Source organism: Choloepus didactylus, chromosome 12, assembly GCF_015220235.1.
Source record: "Choloepus didactylus isolate mChoDid1 chromosome 12, mChoDid1.pri, whole genome shotgun sequence".
Lineage (NCBI taxonomy): Eukaryota > Metazoa > Chordata > Mammalia > Pilosa > Megalonychidae > Choloepus > Choloepus didactylus.
In genome coordinates, this window is record NC_051318.1 from 11,858,548 (window position 1) to 11,880,698 (window position 22,151).

The 22,151-nt window shown below is 48.1% G+C and overlaps 1 protein-coding gene across 1 annotated transcript; it reads right to left on the reverse strand.

Moving 5' to 3' along the window:
• Window positions 1-466: 466 nt before the first annotated feature.
• On the reverse strand, window positions 467-5,044 carry PDX1 (pancreatic and duodenal homeobox 1). Its single transcript, XM_037800467.1, has 2 exons — window positions 4,639-5,044; window positions 467-903 (listed from the first exon to the last, which is right to left on the reverse strand). The coding sequence occupies exons 1-2, from the start codon at window positions 5,042-5,044 to the stop codon at window positions 467-469; spliced, it is 843 nt and encodes a 280-aa protein (XP_037656395.1).
• Between the last annotated feature and the right edge of the window lie 17,107 nt (window positions 5,045-22,151).

Below are 22,151 nucleotides of genomic sequence, written 5' to 3' on the forward strand. Positions count from 1 at the left end.
TGCTTGGGGGGCTGATTCTTAAGGCACTCGGTCTGGCTCATCTCGTCTGCCTGTATAGGGGTCGGTGGGGGGAGGCAGGCGTTGCCATTTGGACAGTTTCCAGTTCCCTTGTCTTTTGGAGAGTGGCTCCTCCAAATTGGACCCAGCTGTGGTTCGGGAGTGCCAGAGGCAGGGAGGTACGTGCGGAACCGCAGACGTCGCGGGTCCAACAATATCACCAAAATAGTTCCCCAGCATTCCAGAAAACATCTTTTCTCCTTCCGAAGGTCTGCCAGCGTCTCCCCGCGGCACCCCCAATTGGCACACGTGCCTGGGGAGCGCGGGTTCTCCCCTCAGGTCTGGGGCGGACCCCTCAGCTTTCGCCCCATTGAGCCGCGGGGGCCGGGATCCACCCCCGGGGTCCTAGGCCCGCTCCCTCGTGTCCTCGAGTGGTCGAGGCCGCCGGGTAGGGAGGAGCCCGCGCCTCTCACCGGGGTTCCTGCGGCCGCCGGGGCGCGACGCTCGAGGGCTGCGGCGACGCGCTGAGGCCCGGCGGCAGGCGGCCTTCTCGGGCGGCGGCGGGCGGCACGGCACCCCCGGGGGGAGGCGGCGGCGGCAGCGCCAGCAGCTCCTCGCCGGAGGTGACCGCGCTGTCCTGCTCCGGCTCGGCGCCCCCGCCGCCCCCGGCCGCCGCCCCGCCACCGCGCCTCTTGTCCTCCTCCTTTTTCCACTTCATGCGGCGGTTTTGGAACCAGATCTTGATGTGTCTCTCGGTCAAGTTCAGCATGACGGCCAGCTCCACCCGGCGCGGCCGCGAGATGTACTTGTTGAACAGGAACTCCTTCTCCAGCTCCAGCAGCTGCGCGCGTGTGTAGGCCGTGCGCGTCCGCTTGTTCTCCTCCGGCTCCGCCGCGTAGGCGCCGCCTGCGGGCGACACAGCGCGTGAGGGTGGCCCCCGGGCCCTCCCGCCCAGCCCCAACCCTTTGAGCCCAGGGCCCAAGATGCCCTGGCCCACCCAGGCCCGACCCTCCCAGCCTCCCGCGGCCGCACGCACACAGGCCGTCCCCAGTAAATGGTGCTTTTTCCTGGGGGTCAAAGCTGCTGTCAACACACGGCTATTGATTGAGTTCCCTTAACCAGTCCTTGGGCTGATGCTGATTAAAATGTGCGTAAGATCTTCTAAACCCATTCGATTCAATAAAGGCATCAAAATACTTTTAATACAGGAATTAAAAAAAAAAAACTTTTCTGACAGTGACCTACAGTAAAAAATACATTTCAGATCACTGTGCAGTTCACACACGGATATATCACTGAGACAAATTTCAGAACATAGTACTAACCCTTACCACATATGATGCTATCTAATTTCCCCCAATGTTTACTAATTCGTTTTTTTAAAAATGCTGGTTTCAATCCAGTAAACTTAGTTCATGACCCACGAATGGGTCGCAACCTGCAGTTTGAAAAACCCTGCTCTAATAGTGACTGTGATACATAGTTACACTCTGACCATATATTTTTTCTGTGCAGTTAAGTTTGTTGGAATCAGTCCCAACCCGAGAGCCGGCAAATTCCTTATAATTGTCGTCATTTTAACCTGGGTTGAGCTCCCTGTCGCGGGGAGAAGACGACAGTATTCTGGGTCCCAGGAAAGTCAATTGGGCCAGGACAGGACCCCGACTGCACACAGAGGTGGGAGGCGAGGCGCGGGGTCCGCAACCCGCTGCAGAGCCGAGAGCGCCGGGGGTGGGGGGTGGGGTGGGCGGATGGGTAAGGAAGACACGCGGTGTAGAAACAGGCCTCCAAGGGCCCGGGGTTCCAGGGCCTCGACCTGGAGGAAGCGACAGAGTGGTCTGGCCCCGGGGCTTGGCGCCGCATACCCAGCGTTTGCCTCTGCGCTCCCCGAGGTGGCGATGTTTTCCTTCCTGTGCCGAATACCGACTGCACCCGGGCGGGGGGCGCTGGCGCGGGAAGTTCCTCTCAAATCCACCAAGACTCCGGGAAGAGGCCCAAATCGGTTTGTCTTAGGACGGAGGCCAGCTTGGGGAAGGCCTTAGGGATGCCAAGGCGAGTGGGTTTGTCGGGGATTGTGACTTGGTGGATGTGGCCGGGTTTCCCCAGGACAAGAGGAGGCGCCCGGAAGCGCAGGCGGAGGCCTAGGCCGGAGAGTCCGCGGAGGACTCACCTCCCCGCGGGGCATCTCGGAGTCTACGCGTCGGGCCCTCCCTGGCCTGGAAGAGAAGTGTGCGGGCCTTAAAGGAACAGTTAAAAGGACGTCCACGGTTCTTGAATCCAACCTATAACCTCTCCTGGCTCCCACCCTCGGCTACGGGTACCAAAGAGTCGCAGCCAGGAGACAGCTCCGAGTCCACCACCCCGGGGACCTTTGCCCAGGATGGCCGACCCGGCAGAGGCTGGAGACTGTGGGTGGTGTGACTGGGAAGACCTCGAGGGCCCCGAGCCTGCGCCCTTCCCTAAGGCGCAGGGAGGTGGTGGGTGCGTGCAGGCCAGCGCGGCTGTTACAAGTCCAGGTTTTACAGAATCCCTGATTAGCAGTAGTATTAATACTAATTACTGGGAATAATGAGTTCTTCTCTTAAGGGGAGCCGTTTAGGTCTTCCCAGGGCCGTGAAATCCCACTGTGCAAGGGCAGGCGGTTTGGCCTACTGTTGAAAGTTCGTCTCCTTCGAAATTGCCCACGGAGGACAGCCAGGGCCACAGCAGTTACCAGGGGGCTGCTTCCAGGAGACCCGAGGGCCCAACGGAGGCGGGGGTCGGCCTCTTCCCCGCGACTGCGGGGTGTGGGGGGGTCCGGGGGTGCCATTAAAGACCTCTCGGGCCCGACTTCCCGGCCCGCGGTGGCTTTTCATTCCGAGGAAAGACTGCTGACTTTCCTTCGGGGTTTTGAATTTTTTAATTTTTCAAAAAAATTTTTTCTTTCCTGGTCCCTTTGATCAGCCTCTGAGTCCAAGGCCAAGTCCAGCGGAGGGAGTGGTAGGGAAGTTTACCGAACCTCAAAAGTTCTCCTTCAGGGCCTCCCTCGCCCTTTTTCTGAGAAAACCCCAGGCCGGGAGCGCACGGCGCTGCGGGGGCGGGGGACGCAGGGAACGCGCGTTCCCAGTGCTTCGTGGGAAGGAAGCTCCAGAAGAAGCTACGGAGGAGAGCTTTTACGAGCACCATCCCCCATTCCCTGGAGGAGGAGCCGTCCGTCCTCCCGCTTCCCAGGAAACCCGCATTTCGCGAGACTCCGAGGCCTGCCGCCCTGGCCGCGCGGAATAGCTACAAACCAGGAAGCTCTCAGCAGCTGCGGCCGCCCCCTTAGTCCAAGTATGGGCCGGGATTGGGGATGGGGGTGACTGCAGCCGAGTTTGGGCCCTGTCCTGCCTTGCGGAACCCGGGGCACCCTGCTCAGTCCTTAACACCCGGCCTTTGTGAGAGAGTGAATTACACAAAGGCCAGCCCCGGGGACCCTGGATGAACCCCTGCGCCCGGGTCAGTGTCACGCAGGGCCCGGCCAACCCCGCAGACAGGACGCCGAGGCTTCTTGGGGGGGGGGGGGTGCGCCAGCTCGAGTTTCTTTCCCTCTTCTGTCAGTTGGAAGGAAAAGAAAACCTATTTGCAGTGCAGGTGTGACCAGAAGTAGCTGCTGCAGGGAAGCGATAACATTGTGCAGAGGCCGCGGCCCAGGCCGCCCCGGAACTCGCCTCCAGCCCGGGGCGGGGAAGGGACCTGGGGGCTGTTCCCGCGTATCCCGCCGCGGGGCTCCGGGAAGACCTTCTTTTTCAGGCCGGCGCTTAGGGCCGCGGGAACCCAGACTCAGACCTCCCCAGCCAGCTCTGCAGGGAGGGCCATCTCCTTCCTCAGATTGACTTCCCTGCTGTCTCTTTTGGTTGATCAAAAAGCAACTCGCATCGCAGACACCTCCCAGAAGCCTCGCTCCAAGGGGGAACGGCGGGCCCTTGGCCTTGAGGTGAGACACACACCCCCCCCCCCCCCCCCCCCCCCCCCCCGCCACCCGGCCTTGCTCCAGCCCCTCCCTGCTCCCTGCCCTCCTCCAGCCAGGGCAGTCGGAGACCTTTCGCAGTTGGATGCACTTTTCCCTCTCTGCCCTTCTCCATGTAACCGGGTGTCCCTGAAACTGCCAGCTCTTTTCCGGCATAGCCGCCAGGGCAGAGCAAGGACGCCGGCTGGAGGTGGGGGGAGCGCCCGAAGGCGCGCTCGGGCCTGGGTAGAGGCATCCCGGGCCCTGTTCCTCTTCCCGGACACACTCCCTGGGGGACTCTCAGGCGGGGGCATTCTCCTCTCCGGGAAGATCCAGAGGATCGGAAGCCACGAGCCGGGCCAGACCTCAGCTCTCTGGGGGCGGCTCTGGGAGCACGCGGGCTCCTGCGGTGAAGACGAGCCCGGGTACAGGGTGGGAACGGGCTTAAACTTCCCAGAGGAGAACTGGATGGAAAAGACGCTTCGATTTGGATCCAACAAGTGCTCCTGCGCTGGGTGGCCTGGTTGGCTCCCGGGGGTAGTTTAGGTCGACCCTGGTTATCCGCCGGGGCAGGGGAGCAGTAGAGAGGCGGGGCGGGCCCTGGGGAACGCTGGAAGGTAGGAACAGCCGGGCCGCTAGCGGGAGGGGTGGAAGGGGTGGGGAGTCCGCCTTACCTGCCCACTGGCCCTTCCACGCGTGAGCCTTGGTAGACTTCATCCACGGGAAAGGCAGCTGGACGCGACTGGGCTCCTCCAGGGCGCCGGACTCGGCTCCATCTGGGAAGGGCCCGGCGGGCGGGTGGGGGAGCGCGAGCTGGGCGGGGAGGTGGTGGTGCAGGTGTGCCAAGGCCGGGTCATCAGCGAGGGGGGGCACCTCGTACGGGGAGATGTCCGGGGGGCTGCCCTGCTCCAGCGCGCCCAGGGCTCCGGGGAATCGGGGTGGTGGCGGCGGCGGGGGCTGGCGGCCCATGTACAGGCACGCCGGGGGGCTGGCGCTGAACTCGGGCGCCGGGCCCCGCTGGAATGCGCACGGGTCCTTGTAGAGCTGCGTGGCCGCGTAGTACTGCTCCTCGCCGTTCATGGTTGCAGCCAGGGTGTGCAGGTTGGCGGCCGGGAGTAGGCGGCTGGGGCCTTGGCGCTGTGCTGAGCTGCCACTCCGGGCGCCACCCCTGCTCGCTTTGACAGCTCCGAGCTGCTCTCAGAGGGGACCCGACACCCGCGGGGACAGGCGGGCTGGCCGCCGCGCCATAGGCTCTACCCAGCCCCACGTGGCCCAGCCCGGGGCCATCATTGGCCTGGCCAGCTGCCTTAAGAAGAGAGGCCCAGGTACTGATGATCACCTGCATTTGTTTCAAGTTTCTCCTTCAGCTGAGTTGGCTGCGCACGCCTGTGTGCGCAGCTGGCGGAGCTCCCTCAAAAGGGGCGAGCAAGAACCTACTAGAGCTGCTATTATTAATTTATAGGGATATAAATATAGGTATATATATTTTTAAACGGTTTCTGTTTTCTTTGTATGTTTGATGGTGCACATAATGTAATTTTACAAAGGTACATATGTTGAGGTTGTGCCTATATATATATTTTATCTGTGGGTAGATACAGCTGAAAAAAAACGTTTGCTCTATACGTCAGAACACTTGGCTCTATTTTATTTATTGAAGTTTGTTCACTACCACCAATGATCAGTGGGCTAACACAGAAAACCCCGGCATTCTTTGTATGTTTTTCTCTGTGGCTGTGCTCTGTAGACTGTAACTTCAGAAGCATCACTGGCCGTTTACATTAAAAAAAAAAAAAAAAAAAAAGCTTCGAAGGGCATTATTAATTTTGCTTTTGGGAAACTGGGGCTCGCTTAGCCAACTCAGAAGGCAGTTTCCCAAATGTGGCACAGCTCCTGTGTGTGGAGGCGCGGGCAGGGGCAGGGTCTTCTCGGGGCCTGGACCCGCCAGACCTCGAGTCCGCCAGGCCAATGTCCAATCCTGCGTCGGATGAAAGAAGGCAGGCCCGGAAGAGAAAAGAAATCAAAAATCAAAACGCTGCATTTTCGTGACAACGACTGTTCGCCTTACCCCATTCAGTAACTTCTGGGCACGGGGGGGGGGGCACTTCCTTGAATAGAGCCTATTTTCAGACTATCTGACGCCGACTGAACACTTCCAGGTGGTGGCAGCGCCCCACCCCGGGCCTGGGCATGACCCACCCCACCTGGCCGGCCTCGGCCCCGGCCCTGCCGAAAGGATGACATTCTTCCAATCGCTCCAGAGAGTTTCGGCAAAACTAGACGCCTTTGTGGAAAAATCTCGGCAACAGGGAGCACGGACCACAAGGAACCAAGCAAGGGAAAATCACTGCGTTTCCTTTGCGCAGTCTGAGTTTCCTAAATGACACATCAGCCCTTTACCAGGTTGATTTTCATATATTTTCTCCTAGTGGAAATATTTGTGTTTTAAAGGGATACAGATTGCGCTATTCTGAAATACTTTTCATTTTTATTAGAAAACAAAACGCCAGGTGGGGATTCGGGCTTCCCTGCAGATTCCTTCTCTTCGTGGGATGCTGGTGCTGTCGCAGCTTCTGCTTGCAGAGTTCAGGGCGCAGGGGTGGTTGGTACGGAGTTTGCAAAAGCGAGGTAGTTCCCTGACTTGTCCAAGACCGGACTCTCCCCAAAGGGCAGGCAGAGGGAAGCCCGGTGGGTGCGCGGCGTTTCAGCGCTTTCTTTAGGGAAAAGGGCCACCTGCTGTCCTAGGGGGCCCCGGAGGGAAAGGCCGTGGGACCCGCGCACCTAATCTCTGCGCGCCCGCGTCAATGAGCCCATTGTTTGCAGCGGCCGCGGAGGGCCCGATGCTATCACCCGGGCCGCGAGTGACCACATCGATCAGGAGGGCAGGGCAGGAGGGGGGTTGCCTCGCCGCGACGTGTTGACCCTCGGAGATAATCTGCTTGGTCGCTGCGGGTTGACTTGGCGACCCGGTTATGAGCGGACAGCGAGTCTGCTAGGGACAAAGATCGTCACCCCCCCACCCCTCACCCCCATTCCCCCACCCCCCGCCTCCGTTCTCTTCTTTCCTACCTGCCTGCTCCCCCCATTTCCCCGCCGCCACCGTTCTCCGGACTCAGTTCACCCTCCCAATCCTTCTGCACTGTGCCTCTCCCGCACCCCAGACCGAGAGTGTTTACTTTGCACTTCTCGTCTAATTGCGCATTTCTGTAAATTGGTCTCCATTTCGCTGCTTCATTTGCTCCCATTTAATATTTTTGCTCGGCCCTGCAGAAAGAAAAGAGGCGCTCAGCAGAACGCAAATCCACCCACTAGGCAGCTGGCAAAAAAGCCGGGTACCCGCGACCAAGCAAACTCAAAGAGGGGAGAGATGGGGGTGACTGGGCTGCTGAAGGTATTCAATGCAAGCGCTTCAGCATTTTCACTATTAGCACTTTCTGCTGCCTGCTACCGAAAAAAGTGACCCAGGGAACAAAGGTCAAACAGTCATTTATTATCATTATTTATTATTATTATTATTATTGACGAGGCTACTGGGATTTTTGGATTGGCTAATTATCGCGTGCATCCATTTAAAACCGAGCCCCGCAGACCCTGCACCGAGCGTGTTCGTGTGTGTATATCTTCTGAGGCTGCAGCTCACGGTATCATAAAATCGCCAAGCGCATTGAAGGTGAAATGCGTTTCCGCTCTGAATCGCTGCTGCCGCCTGCGCGGGCTCCCCGCCCGCTCGCCTGAGACAGGCCGGGGAGCGATGCTCAGCCATTAGGCGGACGCCTTCCCGAGCCATTTAACAGCAGCTCTTATGGATAAATCAACAAAAAAGGCTGTAAACCAATTATAGTGTGGACAGTGAAAAAGTCGTTTATTAGCTGGACGTACTGATAAACCTCGCTGATATTTGAGTCCTCGCCTGCCCTCTTCCCCGGTTCCCTTCGCAGAGAAGCGTTTGCGCCCGGGAAAGCACGGGTTACCTTGGTGGTGATAAGTGGCGAAGTCTTTTCCGTGGTTTCACAGGAGCGCCAAGGCTGAATTCGGCTTGGTGGTCATTTTTAAGCCACTGCCTCCCAATTATTAAGGAAAACAAACAAACCGGATGAACCTAATGGAACTCCAAGGATGAATTCCTAATGAATTTGTGAGAAATTTGATTTATCGGAGCTGATTTATTTTTATAATTAATTCCCTGTTAAAGATAAAAATAAAATTATATCTTGAGTCGATAAACTCTGTAAAGCAAACAATATGATGTTTGTAATGAAAATACTCCTTCCATGATGCGTTTTGGATTGTTTCACATCAGCATTCCCTTCCCTGAGCCTACTTTTGCAGAAAGGTTTTTATTTCTCCAGGGCAAGTCTTCCCTCCTCCTACTTTGTGAATTCCTGAAATCTGGCTCCCAATTCTGAGAGAGGCCAAGGAAAACCCGGCTGCTCTAGGAGAAAAGACTTCAGACTTTGAATTCAAGGTTCTCTATTGACTCCTAGGGCAAGACAATCTAGCAAAAATAAGTGGACAGTTGAAATTATTTTCCAAGTAATTGAAGACCCTCCCCTCTCTGAATGATAAATGCAGTTTAAAAATCTGATCTAATTGGACAGTCATCTGACTGCTGCCTCACTGGCTCTCTTCAGTGTGAGAAAAGAGAAAGGAGAAGATGAAGGCTGGGCAGTGGGGAGGTGAGGGAGACTCTTCCCTGCCCCAAGGGCTGTCTGTGGCTCACTCCCTCCCCTCCCCTCTCCTTTTGTGCTTTCTCTCCAGGTGGGACCCCAGAATCCAGCCCTTTCCTCTTTTTTTTTTTTTTTTTTTGGTTCAATCCTTCTGAAGCCCACAATTTGATTTGGATTCTAAAGGGTCCTTCTGCCTCCCTGACCACCCTGTGGCCCGGTCCCTGTGGTCCTGGACCTGTCTTTTCGGCTCACCCAGGCTCCCATCTCCAGCCCTATCACTCAGATATGCAGTGTCCAGAAACCCAGCCTTGCCATTTCCTTTCTGATCTAGTCCTGGGTAGCCAGCTCCATGCTTTCCATAGAAATTCCCTTTCTTTGCCCTCCCCCCTCCCATCACCGTTTCCTGTGACTAGTCCTTTGTTCTCCTGGGAACCTTTCCTTACCTGCAGGTTCCTGCTGGAGCCCAGAGAAGGCTCAACTCACACTGCTCAGCTGCCTTCAGAGATATCCTGGGAACTTGGTTGACTGGTTTCAAGGGACAATGTTTCCAATATTTATTGATCAAACACCTATATAGTCCCTACTGTATGTCTATCTGCAATCTCTCTGAGTGACAAAGACTCAGTGGTAGAAATGGGTTCTGGTTTGGTGTATGATGGAAGCTCTTAGGAGCTCACATACTGTGCAAGCCACATTTCTCTTGGCCAGTTATATAACTCTGCTAAGCCTCACTTTCCTCACTTGTGAAATGAGAATGGTAGTATTGTCCTATGAAGTAGATCTGTTGCAGATAGTAGTAGCAGCTATTATGGAAAACACATGGAACCAGGCACTATTTAAGTATTTTACATATGTTAATACAACAATCCTATGAGGTAGGTAATATTGTCCCTATTTTGCAGTGGAGGAAATGGAGGCACAGAGATGTTAATTAACTTGCTTAGGGTCAGATGGTCAGTAAGTGTCAGAGCCAGGACTCAAGCCAAGGTGGTCCGGCCTTAGAATGCATGCTCTTAGCCACGAAACCCCTGGCTTCACTATGCAGTAAGCACTCAAGAAATATATTATTATTTTTGTGAGGATTCAATGAGACAAAATGTCTAATATTATCTCTTCCTTTCCCCCTAGCACTGCTTTAATGCACCTACGAGTTTGGAATTGTTGGACATTACTGCATCCCAGGGAATTTCAGAGCTGTCACCCCAAGCCCTGTGTCTAAGGGCACTCCCAGTCATGTGGCCCTGGAAAGGCACTCAGGACCAGGGAGGAAGTGCCAAGTGCATACGTCACTCAGGGCTTGAGGGGGACGCCCCCCAATGTGGGGCCTTATTAAGGAGGGGAAAGGAGAGGAAGGGAGGGGAGAGCTGGAGGGCACTTTCCCAAGACACCCCCAACACCCTGCGGAGAGAGAGAAGCAGGCCTGGAGAAGAGGTGTGTAGAAGAGAAGAGCTCTCTTCCAGGAGAGCCTGAAAGAAAGAGTCAGAGCTAAAAATGCCTTGGCTCCATGCATTCCCCAAATCCAAAACCCACACGGAAGTGTTAAAATTGGAATTCTATCGGTATTAAAAGTGGAAGACTCAGCCCCAAATTCAGAGTGGCACCACTGAAGGCCCTCACATTTGCCTGCTTAGGGCAGATCCATTCCCTGTCTTGAAGTGATTAAAGCAAAAGCCTCAATCTTTTTTTTTTTTTTTTTAATCTATTTTTTAAAATGCAATTTTATTGAGATATAGTTAAATACCGTGCAGTCATACAAAGCGTACATTCAGTTGTTCACAGTACCATTATATAGTTCTGTGTTCATCACCAAAATTAATTTTTGAACATTTTCATTACCACACACACAAATAATAAAAATTAAAGTGAAAAAGAACAATTAAAGTAAAAAAGAACACTGGGTGCCTTTTTTTTTTGTCCCCATTTTCTTCTCATCCATCCATACACTGGACAAAGGGGAATGTGGTCCTTATGGTTTTCCCAAACACATTGTCACCCCTCACAAGCTACATTTTTATATAATTGTCTTTAAAAAAGGCTCAATCTTTGATTGTGGCCTCAGCTTCATCAAATTTTCCCATTAGTTGTTCTTGCGGTGGCAGATATCTCCTACCAGAACGTTGTTGTGCAGAGAGAAAATATATTCAAATACATTTATTTTGTGTATATTCTCCATTCACATATTGCAACACATTTACCTTTAAGCAAATCCGACAAAGATGTAGACTGCTATGAATCAGTGAATTAGCCTGAATTCACAGAGCAGTGTTTCTCAAAGTGTGATCCATGAACCATGTGTGTCAGAATCACTGAGATGCTTATAAGGGGCAGAGTCTTGCCCCAACCCCAGACCTACTGAAAAACAATATGTGGGTGGGGGTGGGACTTGAGAATCAGCATTTCAAAATCACCCAAGGTCTTTCTTATGCACAGTACAGATTGATAATGGTGATGTGATGATGAAGAGGATGTTAAGGGTGAGCATTTAAACTATATCTTATTTGGTGTATAGAGATTTATCGATACTCTTGGAGAACAAACATGAAGCATGGACATTAAAATGAAAATATACCTCTATGTCCTAAGGCATCATGACGTTGAACTGATGAAATGTATGGAAAAATGCCAGTCAGTGCCAAAGCAGGAGCTCAATAGATGTTATTTGATTCTCTATATGGACAAAACACATATGAATCCTGGACATTTTCATAGTTGGTTTCCCTTTCTGTCTTACACATCCATTCTTTCTATATGTGAATAAGGATTTAGAAAGGATCAACATGATTTGCTTTATTATTTTGCTTACTCTGGCTGAGCTCTTTGGGAACAGTGCGACTCCCCCTGAGGCGTTAATATGGCTCCAGAGTGGGCTCTGCAGTCGAGCTGAGCATTTCCAGCCACAGTAGCTAACACATAAGAGCAAATAAAGGGAGGCAATAAAACCAAAGCAAATTGATTCATCTCCAGGCAGTACCATTAACTTGGTGTCTTAATGCAATACTCTCTCTGCAATGAACATGACCAAACAGTTTCCTTTAAAGGTAAATGAATTTTATATAATTTGCAGCTAATTCCATTTAATTCTGCCCACATGAGCATGAGATAAGGGAATGTTAAACTAGTTAACAACAACAGGCTAAAAGGGGCGTTCAGGAGGAGGCCAATATTTGATTTCAAGTTCTATGGCTCGGGGCTGAGAAATCCAGATGACTATTAGAGTGTTGGTTTCTTGGTTATTTGCTTTCTGTTCTCCCAGCTCCAGAGTAAAGGGCAGCGAGAAAACACTAGAATCCCATCTGTCACAATGAGGCCAGTTACGACAATAACGACTACTTGCTTTTTATAAAAATCATTCTTGCTCTGACAAACTCCCTTTGGATTGTGGGGAATCAGGAAGAGTAAAAATAATAGAATCAATAACAACTTTGTTATCTAGTAACTTAAACAACCCTTGCCTGCTGGGATGGTAAAACAGGCTTTCTTATCTTGGAAACAGGAAAACTTTCTGGATAGTAAAATTATTTTTTCACAAAATGTTTCTCACTGGATTAGATTCCTAGAGAAAGCACTTCCAGTGGGATCCATGCTAAATTCTAGCCATTTGCACACATTCTTTTAAAACATGGGAAAAAAATGGGTCTTTAAATCTAAAGCATATTCATTCACCTTTGTTACTCAATAGAATGTCAACTATAGGACACTTATTTGAATATTAAAAACTTAAAATGGTAAGTTCTTGTTGAATATCTGGACCATCTGGTCAACTTGATCTTCATGCCTGTGTCAGTACTTACGTGTCTCTGTCAGTCCTTGCCCCTGCTTTCTCTCGAGGGTTTCTCTAATTCTCGCTGGAGTCTTCAGAGTTGGGAAATGCTCTTCCTACTACTGAGCAATCTATCTACAAAACAGCGAGGAGTGCACTTGGTTTGATTTGGATGTCCATGTTTATTTATTTATTTTTTTTACATCCAAGTAAGTATTTATGACTCAGCTCAAGAGTCATGAAATATATCTTGGTGTGAAGAGGGCCATCTCTCCCACAGTGCAGCTATATGTAACACCAATAAATGGACAACACATATGCACCAAACAAATTGTTGTGACCTGATTCTTTCAGATAATTGAAGGGGAAGTAGAAGTTGGGGGGTTAGATCATCAAGTTAGCCTGTCTTTTCTGCTCCAATTCATACCCAAGTTGGCCACTTGTCTGCTGAGTTTTCAGTACAGATCCAATCATTTTACATTTCATTGTCACTCTGCCATCTCATATCGGGTATCCTTCTGATCTGAACACAGGAGACTATACATAAATATTATCAAGGATATAGTCTATGTATACAAAATAACATAGTATCATCTATGTTTCCAAGACTTCAATTTCCACTGGTTTTCTTGGGAAAGATATATGCATGGACCTAAAATTCAATTTAAGGAAAGAAAATCTTTTTTCGTTTTACTAATGCTGTATTGTAAAAACATAATCAATCAGTGTTGTCTGCTTCATTTACAAAGCAATTTATTAGAGCCTGCCAACATGCTCACAGTCAAACCTTGATGTTTCTAAAAGTTGGAGTTAGAGATTGCAATGAATCCAGATAAACAGCCTTGTTTTCTTACCTTCCCAGAAAATTGTGACAGGCGATAACAAAAAGGCAAACAAACGTCTCTAACCCCTAGCCTGGTGTAATCTGTCTCCTGGCCTGTAGTTACACAGAATTTGGATTTTTCTCAAGAGAGTGGAGTGACACTATTTACCTTATTGTGCTGATATGACTAGCAGCTAAACTGGAGAAATTCAACAAGGAAAAAGACTGAGAAACTGTCTACTTTCCCCACTTTTTTTCTGCTGCATTCCCTTCTAGAACTCTTCTCTGCAATCCTCAGGGCCATTTGGAAGAGAGCATTGACCTTATTCCATTTACTATTTATATATTCTAGGATGTGGGCTCTAATTATTGCTCTATATGAAAAGGGAAAAGCAATGGTTTATGTACATTTCAGCTGAGAAAGTAATCTAACAACGTTAAGTGGTGTATCAAGACAGTTTTTATCAGCATGTTGGGTAAAGGGCAGTGGAATGGTCTTGAAAAGAAGTAGATAGGCACACGGCCTGGCCTGCTCCTGTTTCCTCATCTAATTCAAGCTTTGTTTTCTATGAAAAATATGTGAAGAGTGCCGATGTTCAACTTCTAAGAAAATTGCTAATTAGAGCCATAGAAGCAGCTAGCACCATATGGGCACTAAAATTTTCACAAAACCCTAGTATCTGTGAAGTTGCTCCACAACTTTCACCTCCTTTTTCTCACCCTCTCCATCCACAAAGACTCCTGAAGCAAAGGTTCAATTTACCCCAAGAAGTCATTACAGCTCTTTCTCATTTGGGTGTCTGGAAGGAAAACAGTCTCTTCCAACAGGTGACCAAAGATGCTAAAGCCATAGCTCTGACTTTGTTTTTTAAGTCATGAGCCTCTTCAAGATCTTGGTGAGTGCTATGAAACTTCTCCCCAGAAAAATGCACATGTGCATAAGAAAAAAATTTTCAGAGTTCATAGCATTTGCCTTCTCCCCAGCCCATTCATCACCATCATTCACAAGGCAAGGTTTAGCAGTACACAATTCATATCCAACTCATGGTTTTCATCTCCATTTAGGGATTTTTGGTTGATGTTTCTCTGCATTACATGGAACTTTACAAAAGTTGCTTCCTTGTAAATATTCACAAGGATTGTTTGTTTATTTGATTGGATAGTCATGCTGTGTACAGGGGATTTATACATTGGATAATTATTGCTTAACTTTCTGGCAGTAGTTGCCTGCTCCATGAGGGTAATAAACATATCAAAGATCAAATGGTGAGATTAGAAGAGGTGAAATTATAATTCTAAGATTTATTAGAAATTCCTAGTCTTATAGATGCATTGAATTATAACATTCATCTGTTGCCACAATGGTAGTTGGACTCAAGATTGTTCTTTGCTTCCTTCTTCCTTTCAAAATATGCTTGTCTAAATATCTACTCTGGCTGGCCTTCTGCCAGGCCTTAGGGATATGACATAGAATAAGACAAGATCCTTACCCTGGAGACCTTAGATTCTATGGGGGTGTGGGGGAGACAAGCAAGCAAGCATGTAAACACACACACACAAAGTAAAGAACTTTAGATGCTCTAGCAGAGTGGCTCTGCCATCTCGGATTGGAACCTGGTGAACACATTACCCCTATAGAAGTAATCTGGCTTTCCCATGTGCCCAGTTATTTCAGTTATTTCCCGAAGACAGATATGATATGGCCTGGCCTCCTCATTTACCAGCAGACTTTGGACTTTTAGCTGACCTGTGCTTCAAATTCCTCATTTACCAAACAGTGAGTGATTGAGAGCCTGGACTCAGGAGCTGGAATGCCCTAGTTTGAATCCTCGCATCACTACTTATTAGTTGGTGACCTTGTGCAAGTTCCCTAACCTGTCCGTGTTTCAGTTTCCTCCTCTGGGAAATGAGGATAAATAAATGCCTACTGCATAGAGAGCTGTGTCCCCTGAGTTATGTGGAAAGCACTTGGAAAAGCACACAGCCATAAGGTGCCGAGTGCCATGCTTGACTCCTCATTTATTCATTCGTTCACGTCCAACAGATATTTATGGACTGCCCACCCTGTGCCCACCTGTGCTAGGTGCAGGGATACCACAGTGAAGAGTAGTCTGTCCTTTAAAGAAAGCTGCAGTCTAGTAGGGGGGTCAGACCACCAGCGGGGTAATTTCAGCACAGCATCTTTCTGTCTTGGAGACGAATGCGGGGGAGGCAGCAGCCCCCTCCCAGGGCAGCTGCCCTTCCTGCTTTACTGATTCCCTCGCCAAGGCATCCTTTCAGCTCCTTTAGGATTTCCACATGGGCTTTTTAACACTCGTGCATGTTCTTCATCAGGTTATTTTCTCACTGATTAGCCATTATGGTTCTTGTGAGTGGGATACCCTTTTCTGTCATGGGTTCCACCTGGATGTGAGACTTTCCTCTGAAATAATTCTGCTGTTTCCCTTCCTGTTGCTGCTGCTGTTTTCTGGAAGCCTGTGAATTCATGAACTTTGTGTCTTCTAGGAAATAAATTGCTGCAAACTGAGCAATGTTTTAGGAACAGGCTTGTCAATCACTGGAGTAACGGCCTTTACTGAGTGACCACCGTTTGCTGCCCACTATGCTCCACTCTAGAAGGGTACTAAGGGAGTAGAAGGCAGAAAAAAGGACATGTTTCACATAAATTATAAGTCAACAGGGGACTGAGAAAGCATACACACCCACCTGTACACACGTCTTAGAAATATTTATATGAACCAGAATATGAGAGGCTAAAGTAGGTGGACTAGTTCAGATGCTGGGAAAGTAGTTGAGATATGAGAACATGTAACCTGGAATTGTAGTGGAAATGGAGAAAAAGGGGAAAATCTAGAATTCAACAGGAAGACACTACAGGACTTGATGGCCTGTTGACTAGGAAGCGAAGGAGAGGGAAATGAATGCTAGCTGAGTGCTGACTTTGTGCCAGGCCCTGGGCTGGGCGCTTTGCCAACAGCATCTCATTTAGAACACACAACACTCTTTGGAGTTGAGGATTATTACCCCCATTTTACTACTGAAGAAAGAGACTATCAGAAAGGTGATCGGCTTGCCCATCAAGGCCGGTTGAGTGCTATATCCACCTAGAATCTTATGACCCCCCAAATCTATGCTTTTTTATTATTAAGGTGATTTTGAGGCAGCTAGGGTGGCAGACTAACTACACGGTTTTACTATGGACAGATAGAGGGGCCAATTTTCAGGGAGAGATAATGACTACTACTATTTGAATATGCTGAGCTTGAGATGAAGGTGGGTGATGTGAATCCAAGAGGCGTATGGCATTTGGAAATGAAGGTCTGGGTGAGAGAGCAGGGCTGGGCATGTGCATAGCCAGAGCCTGAGTGTTGATGAGCTTACTGAAAGATTGAGTATGAAAAGAAAGAAAGCCATGGGGAAATTCTTGAGGACATCCCCATGTAGGGAACAGAAAAGAGAAAGGGGTGTCAGTAAAGGCAGTTAAAGAAAGGTAATGGGACTGTGATTTGGTAGAATAATAGAGCACATACTTCAGCAGGGAAAAATGTGACTATAAGATGGTGGGTTCTGGATTGTCAATGATAATTCAAGAGTTACTTGGCATTTCTGAACAGAGCAGTGCGTCTATCTTTAATCTCATGTAGGTTCCACTATTCATCTCATGTCCTTGACTTTTGCCTTATACCCATATCCATTAGGCTCCCAATTTCTGTCCACCCTTCCTCTTAAATAGCTCTTGAACCTGGTCTCTTTCCTTCGTGCCCTTGGCCATTGCCTTAGTGCAGCTTAGGACCCGTGGAGACCATTGTGACAGCTGTCCATCAGAGATCCCTGCTTCCTGCTCCTTCACTTGCCAGTGTGTGCACTTCTCCACCAGAGTTACTGTTATTTTTTACAATATGAATTTTATTGTTTTTTTTCCATTAAAAAAACTTAGTTTCTTCCACTGCCTATTGAGTGAAGCCAAACTCCTTAGCAAAGCCTGTTGAGTCCTTCAAGTTTGGGCACCCACTCTGCCTTCAGGCTGCCTTTCCCACAAATCCCCCACTCTTCCAAGCACAAATGCTGCAAGTAAATGGCCCTTCTTAGCATCTCCAGGGGCATCCTGCCCTCATGGGCCGCCTGCTTCTGTCTGGATGAGCACTCTTCCCTGCTTGATCCTCACAAACTTCTGTTTATCTTTCAAAGGCCAACAAAATGGCAATAGAAAGAATATTGGGATGAAGCAGAAATAATATTAGGTTCAAATTCAAAACCAAAGGCTAGACATCTGTGATCCATGCAATTATGATTATTGTGAGAGAAATACAGTCAATTTTCATTATTCGTGGAGTCCATATTTGCAAATTCAGCTCCTTGCTAAAATTTATTTGTAACTCTGTGACAGTTAACTTCATGTGCCAACTTGGTTAGATTATGGTGTCTGGTTGTTTGGTCAAGCAAGCACTGGACTGATTGTTAATGTGAGGGTATTTTGTGTTTGGATTTAAATCATTAGTCATTTGATTGCATCTATGGCTGATTGCGTCTACAATCAATAAAGGAGTTGGCTTTCCACAATGAGATGAGTCTGCTCACCCAATCAGTTGGAAGCCTTAAAGCAAGAACTGAGGGATTCAGCAGTCAGAAAGAATTTCTTTCTCTACTCCAGCCAGCGAGGCAGCTTCTCCTAAGGAATTCAGCATCACCTTTATCAAGTTTCCAACTTGTAGCCCACCCTGTGGAATTCAAACTTGCCAAGCCCCATGGTTGTGTGAGCCAGTTTGTATAATAAATATCTTAATATTTACACACACACACACACACACACACACACACACACACACATACATCCTGTTAGTTCTGTTTCTCTGGAGAATCCTAACTAATACAAACCCTCAATTTTTGCAGCATTTTCGTGAATATGTGCAGAGCTGGGAAAAATTTGAATTGCCTGATGCTCACATTTCTAGCTGTTCATACTGTAAACAAGTGTCCTTTGTGTGGCATATTTAATGCCACATTTTTTTCCACATTTTTGTGCTTTTGTTGGTGATTTAGTGTTAAAAATGTCCCCCAAGCATATGCTGTCCAGTGTTCCTAGGTGCAAGGGGGCTGCAATGTGCCTTGTGAAGAAAATACCTGTGTTAGATACGCTTCGTTCAGGCATGAGTTATAGTGCTGTTGGCTGTGAGTTCAACGTTAATGAATTAGCACTATATGCTAAATGAGGTATCTTTAAACAGAAACACACATAAGACAAGGTTATGTATTGATTGATTGACAAAATATTCCGAACAGAGGCTTGCAAAGCTTAGCCCTGTATTTCTCTTGGGAACAATGGTTCAGTATTTGCTAATTCAGTGCTCCTGGGGACTTTGTAGCACATTACTGCAAATAACAAGAAACATCTGTGCATAAGCAGAGCCACTATTTGTTTTTTCTATTTTCATACGAGATTTCTCAGGTTGTGTTCACTGCTAGGATGTGGATGTCCACAGAAGAGTTATTTGTCTGTTTTCAGGGTCCTCTCTTCTGAGAAAATCAACTTTCTCTTTGTCATCCTCATCCTTCTCTCAGGACTTCATCCACATGATGGGTACCTCACCAATCAGTGAATTTCAGGAGGACAGCCTATGGCCTGGATGGTGAATAGGCAGAAGATTTCTTACTTGATTGTGTCCTAGAGCTCAGGATGGATGGTTAAGATGGGTCCAAAGAAGACTAGCACACATGATATGGCACTGGGATTGAACTGGACAAATCTATGAAACAATGAAAAGCTGAAATTGGGGCCAGAGGATCTGCCTTCCACACATAGTCCTTCTACTTAGTGGCGTGACTTAAAGAGACAGACTCACTTCAAGATGGAAGTTTGTGGAACGTCTTGGACATGTAACCCAGCAGCAGTTCTCAAGGTGGCACGATCAGCCATTAGCAATGCTGGAATCTGCTGAAAGACCTTCCCAACTCCTGAAGTCATTACTTGAAACCTGGGAATCTGCTGACCTCAGCAAAGAGTTGCTTAAGGCTGATGCCACTAGAGATGTTGCTTAAGTGGAAGATTTGCTAAAATGATAATGTATGGGCTGAAGCTATGCTTTTTTTTGGCGGGGGGGAAGCTGGCTGAGTACTACAAATTTATTCAGACAGTGATGCATCTGCAAGGCAAGGAATGCCATGGATTGTCAGGAGTCACCAGGAGTTAGGGAGAGAAACTGGATAGAGTCCCCCTCAGAGCCTTCAGGAGGACACAACCCTGCTGCCACCTTGGTTTCAGACCTCTCACCTCCTGAGCTGTCAGAGAACCAGTTTCCATCGTTCTAAGCCACCAGTCTGTGGTCATTTGTTACAGCAGTGCTAGGAAACTAGCACAGACAAGTCTCTATTTTCTCACCCATGAAAGGACAATAATCGTACCTCATAGGTTTGTGGTGAGGATTAAGAGAGAAATTTGTTATGGAAGCACTTTGATATCGTTTTCATACACTCATCATTTTTTGCCCACTTTTGAGTAATATTTTTTTCAAAATCAGCAACTTAACTCATCACTCTTTACTTTACTCTTAGCCCCAAAGAACGCAAGAATATTTGCTGGTTAGGTGAGTTATAGTAAGCTATTTTGAATTGCTGTAGTCTGTCAAAATGCCACTCCACTTCAAAGTGGAAGAATGAACTCCTAAGGCCCTAAAGGGTTATTCCCAACCCAGTAGTCATTTTCATGGCACAGTAGCCCACTTCTGGAATGCAGATGGGCCTTCTGAGTGTGTGACATTTCTAATGAGGTGTCTGGGATTGGAAGAGATGCTCAAAGAATCCCAGATGTTTACACTTGGAAGTTGTAAAAAATGAAGCTTAGTGATGTGCTCACAGTCATAGGGGACTGGTGGTTTGATGGGCTGAGCCCTCTACCATGGGACTTGCCCTTGGGAAGTCTGTTGCTGCAAAGAAGAGGCTAGGCCTGCCTATAATTGTGCCTAAGAGTCTCCCCCTGAGTGCCTCTTTGTTGCTCAGATATGGCCCTCTCTCTCTAGCTAAGCCAACTTGGCAGATGAAAGCACTGACTTCCCCGCTACTTGGGATCTGACACCCAGGGGAGTAAATCTCCCTGGCAACATGGCATATGACTCCCGGGGAGGAATGTAGACCCGGCATCGTGGGATGGAGAACGTCTTGAACGAAAGGGGGATGTGAAAGGAAATGAAATAAGCTTCGGTGGCAGAGAGATTCCAAAAGGAGCCAAGAGGTCACTCTGGTGGACACTCTTATGCAGAATATAGACAGCCCTTTTTAGGTTCTAATGAATTGGAGTAGCTAGCAGTAAATACCTGAAACTATCAAACTACAACCCAGAACCCCTGACTCTTGAAGACGATTGTATAAAAATGTAGCTTATGAGGGATGACAACGTGATTGGGAAAGCCATATGGACCACACTCCCCTTTGTCCAGTGTATGGATGGATGAGTAGAAAAATGGGGGCAAAAAAAAAAAAGGCACCCAGTGTTCTTTTTTTACTTTAATTGTTCTTTTTCACTTTAATTTTTATTCTTATTATTTGTGTGTGTGTGGTAATGAAAATGGTCAAAAATTAATTTTGGTGATGAATGCACAACTATATAATGGTACTGTGAACAATTGAATGTGCACTTTGTATGACTCATGGTATATGAATATATCTCAATAAAATTAATTTTTAAAAAATGAAGCTTAGGAGATTAGTGAGTTTTCTAAGATTGCATAGCTACCCCAAGAAATTAGCTAGTTGTGTCCTGAATGTACATATCAGATATTTAGTATTACAAAGCAGATTTAAAAAAATTCTTTTCTCTATAACTTATTTTATGGTTTTTGAAATCTCCAAGTTTTCTAGATCCTTCTATATAATTCAATCCTCAATTCTTAAGCTTCACTTGCCTTCATAACCCTGCCCAGCTCTGCACTCCATAAAAACATGTGCAACTTGTCTTGGATATTTATTGAGCTGCAACAATGGGCACATCATCAGGTGGTAGATTCTAGAAGGACATAGAGATGAGTTAGATATGGTCCCTACTTTTCAGGAGCTTAGTAGGGGAGACAGACTTACTAGGGATAACGCAGGACTTGCATAAACAAGTTCCACGTGTAAATATCTCACATGCTGTAGGAATGAGGAGGAATGAGGGATTGGGGAATTCTGCCCACAGAGACGGTTCAGTCCCATGATTGTATCTGCACAGTGGACCTAATTTGCTCTCCCTTTGTGGTGAGAGGGGGCTGGCTCAGGGTGAAGCCGCCATTTGCCCACAAATGTCTCAAATCCCTGGAATGGAGCTGAGACCTGGAGACCTTGAGACTATCAGATAGAGACCTCCTCATAAATTTAGAAGCCATGCTGTTTGCAATTCTATTTCCTCAATGCTTAGCACATGGTAAGCACTCACTAAATGTTTATTGATCATCCTCCCCACCCCACTCGCTTCTTTCCTTCCTTTCTTCTTTCTTACATCCACAATTTCTATGTGTCAGCCACTCTTGTGCCAAGTACTGGGGATTTAAAGATGAATTATATAACGTCTATAGCACTGGGATGTCATGAGGATTAAAAGACGTACCATGTCTGCAAGTGCTTTAGCACAGGGCCTGGCAGGAGCAGGATTTTGATAAATGTAGCCATTGTTACTATCTGTACCCTGAGTGATTATACCTGGCTGGCAGAGGAGAAATGCAGAGTCCAGAAATTCCAGGGAGGTCCCTGTGTGGTCAAGCAAAATAAGGGCTCAGGCAGTGGTTATCTGGGTGATAAAAAGAATGCTAATCCTTTAAGGCTGGAAACACTTTTTAAGAAGGTACCTGAAACTGCCAACTGCATATCCCCTGGACATCTCATGGGCATCCTCTACTTACCACCCCACGATGGACCTCTTGCCTTACCAGACCCTGCACCCACAGTTGTTCATCTCTCACGTTCCAGTCT

What these genes read in the sequence shown, in the direction of transcription:
- PDX1 (XM_037800467.1), bottom strand. Translation starts at nt 5,044, where the DNA reads ATGAACGGCGAGGAGCAGTACTACGCGGCCACGCAGCTCTACAAGGAC. An exon ending in GTGGAAGGGCCAGTGGGCAG is followed by an intron (nt 904 to 4,638) that starts GTAAGGCGGACT and finishes TGTCGCCCGCAG; the next exon opens with GCGGCGCCTACGCGGCGGAG.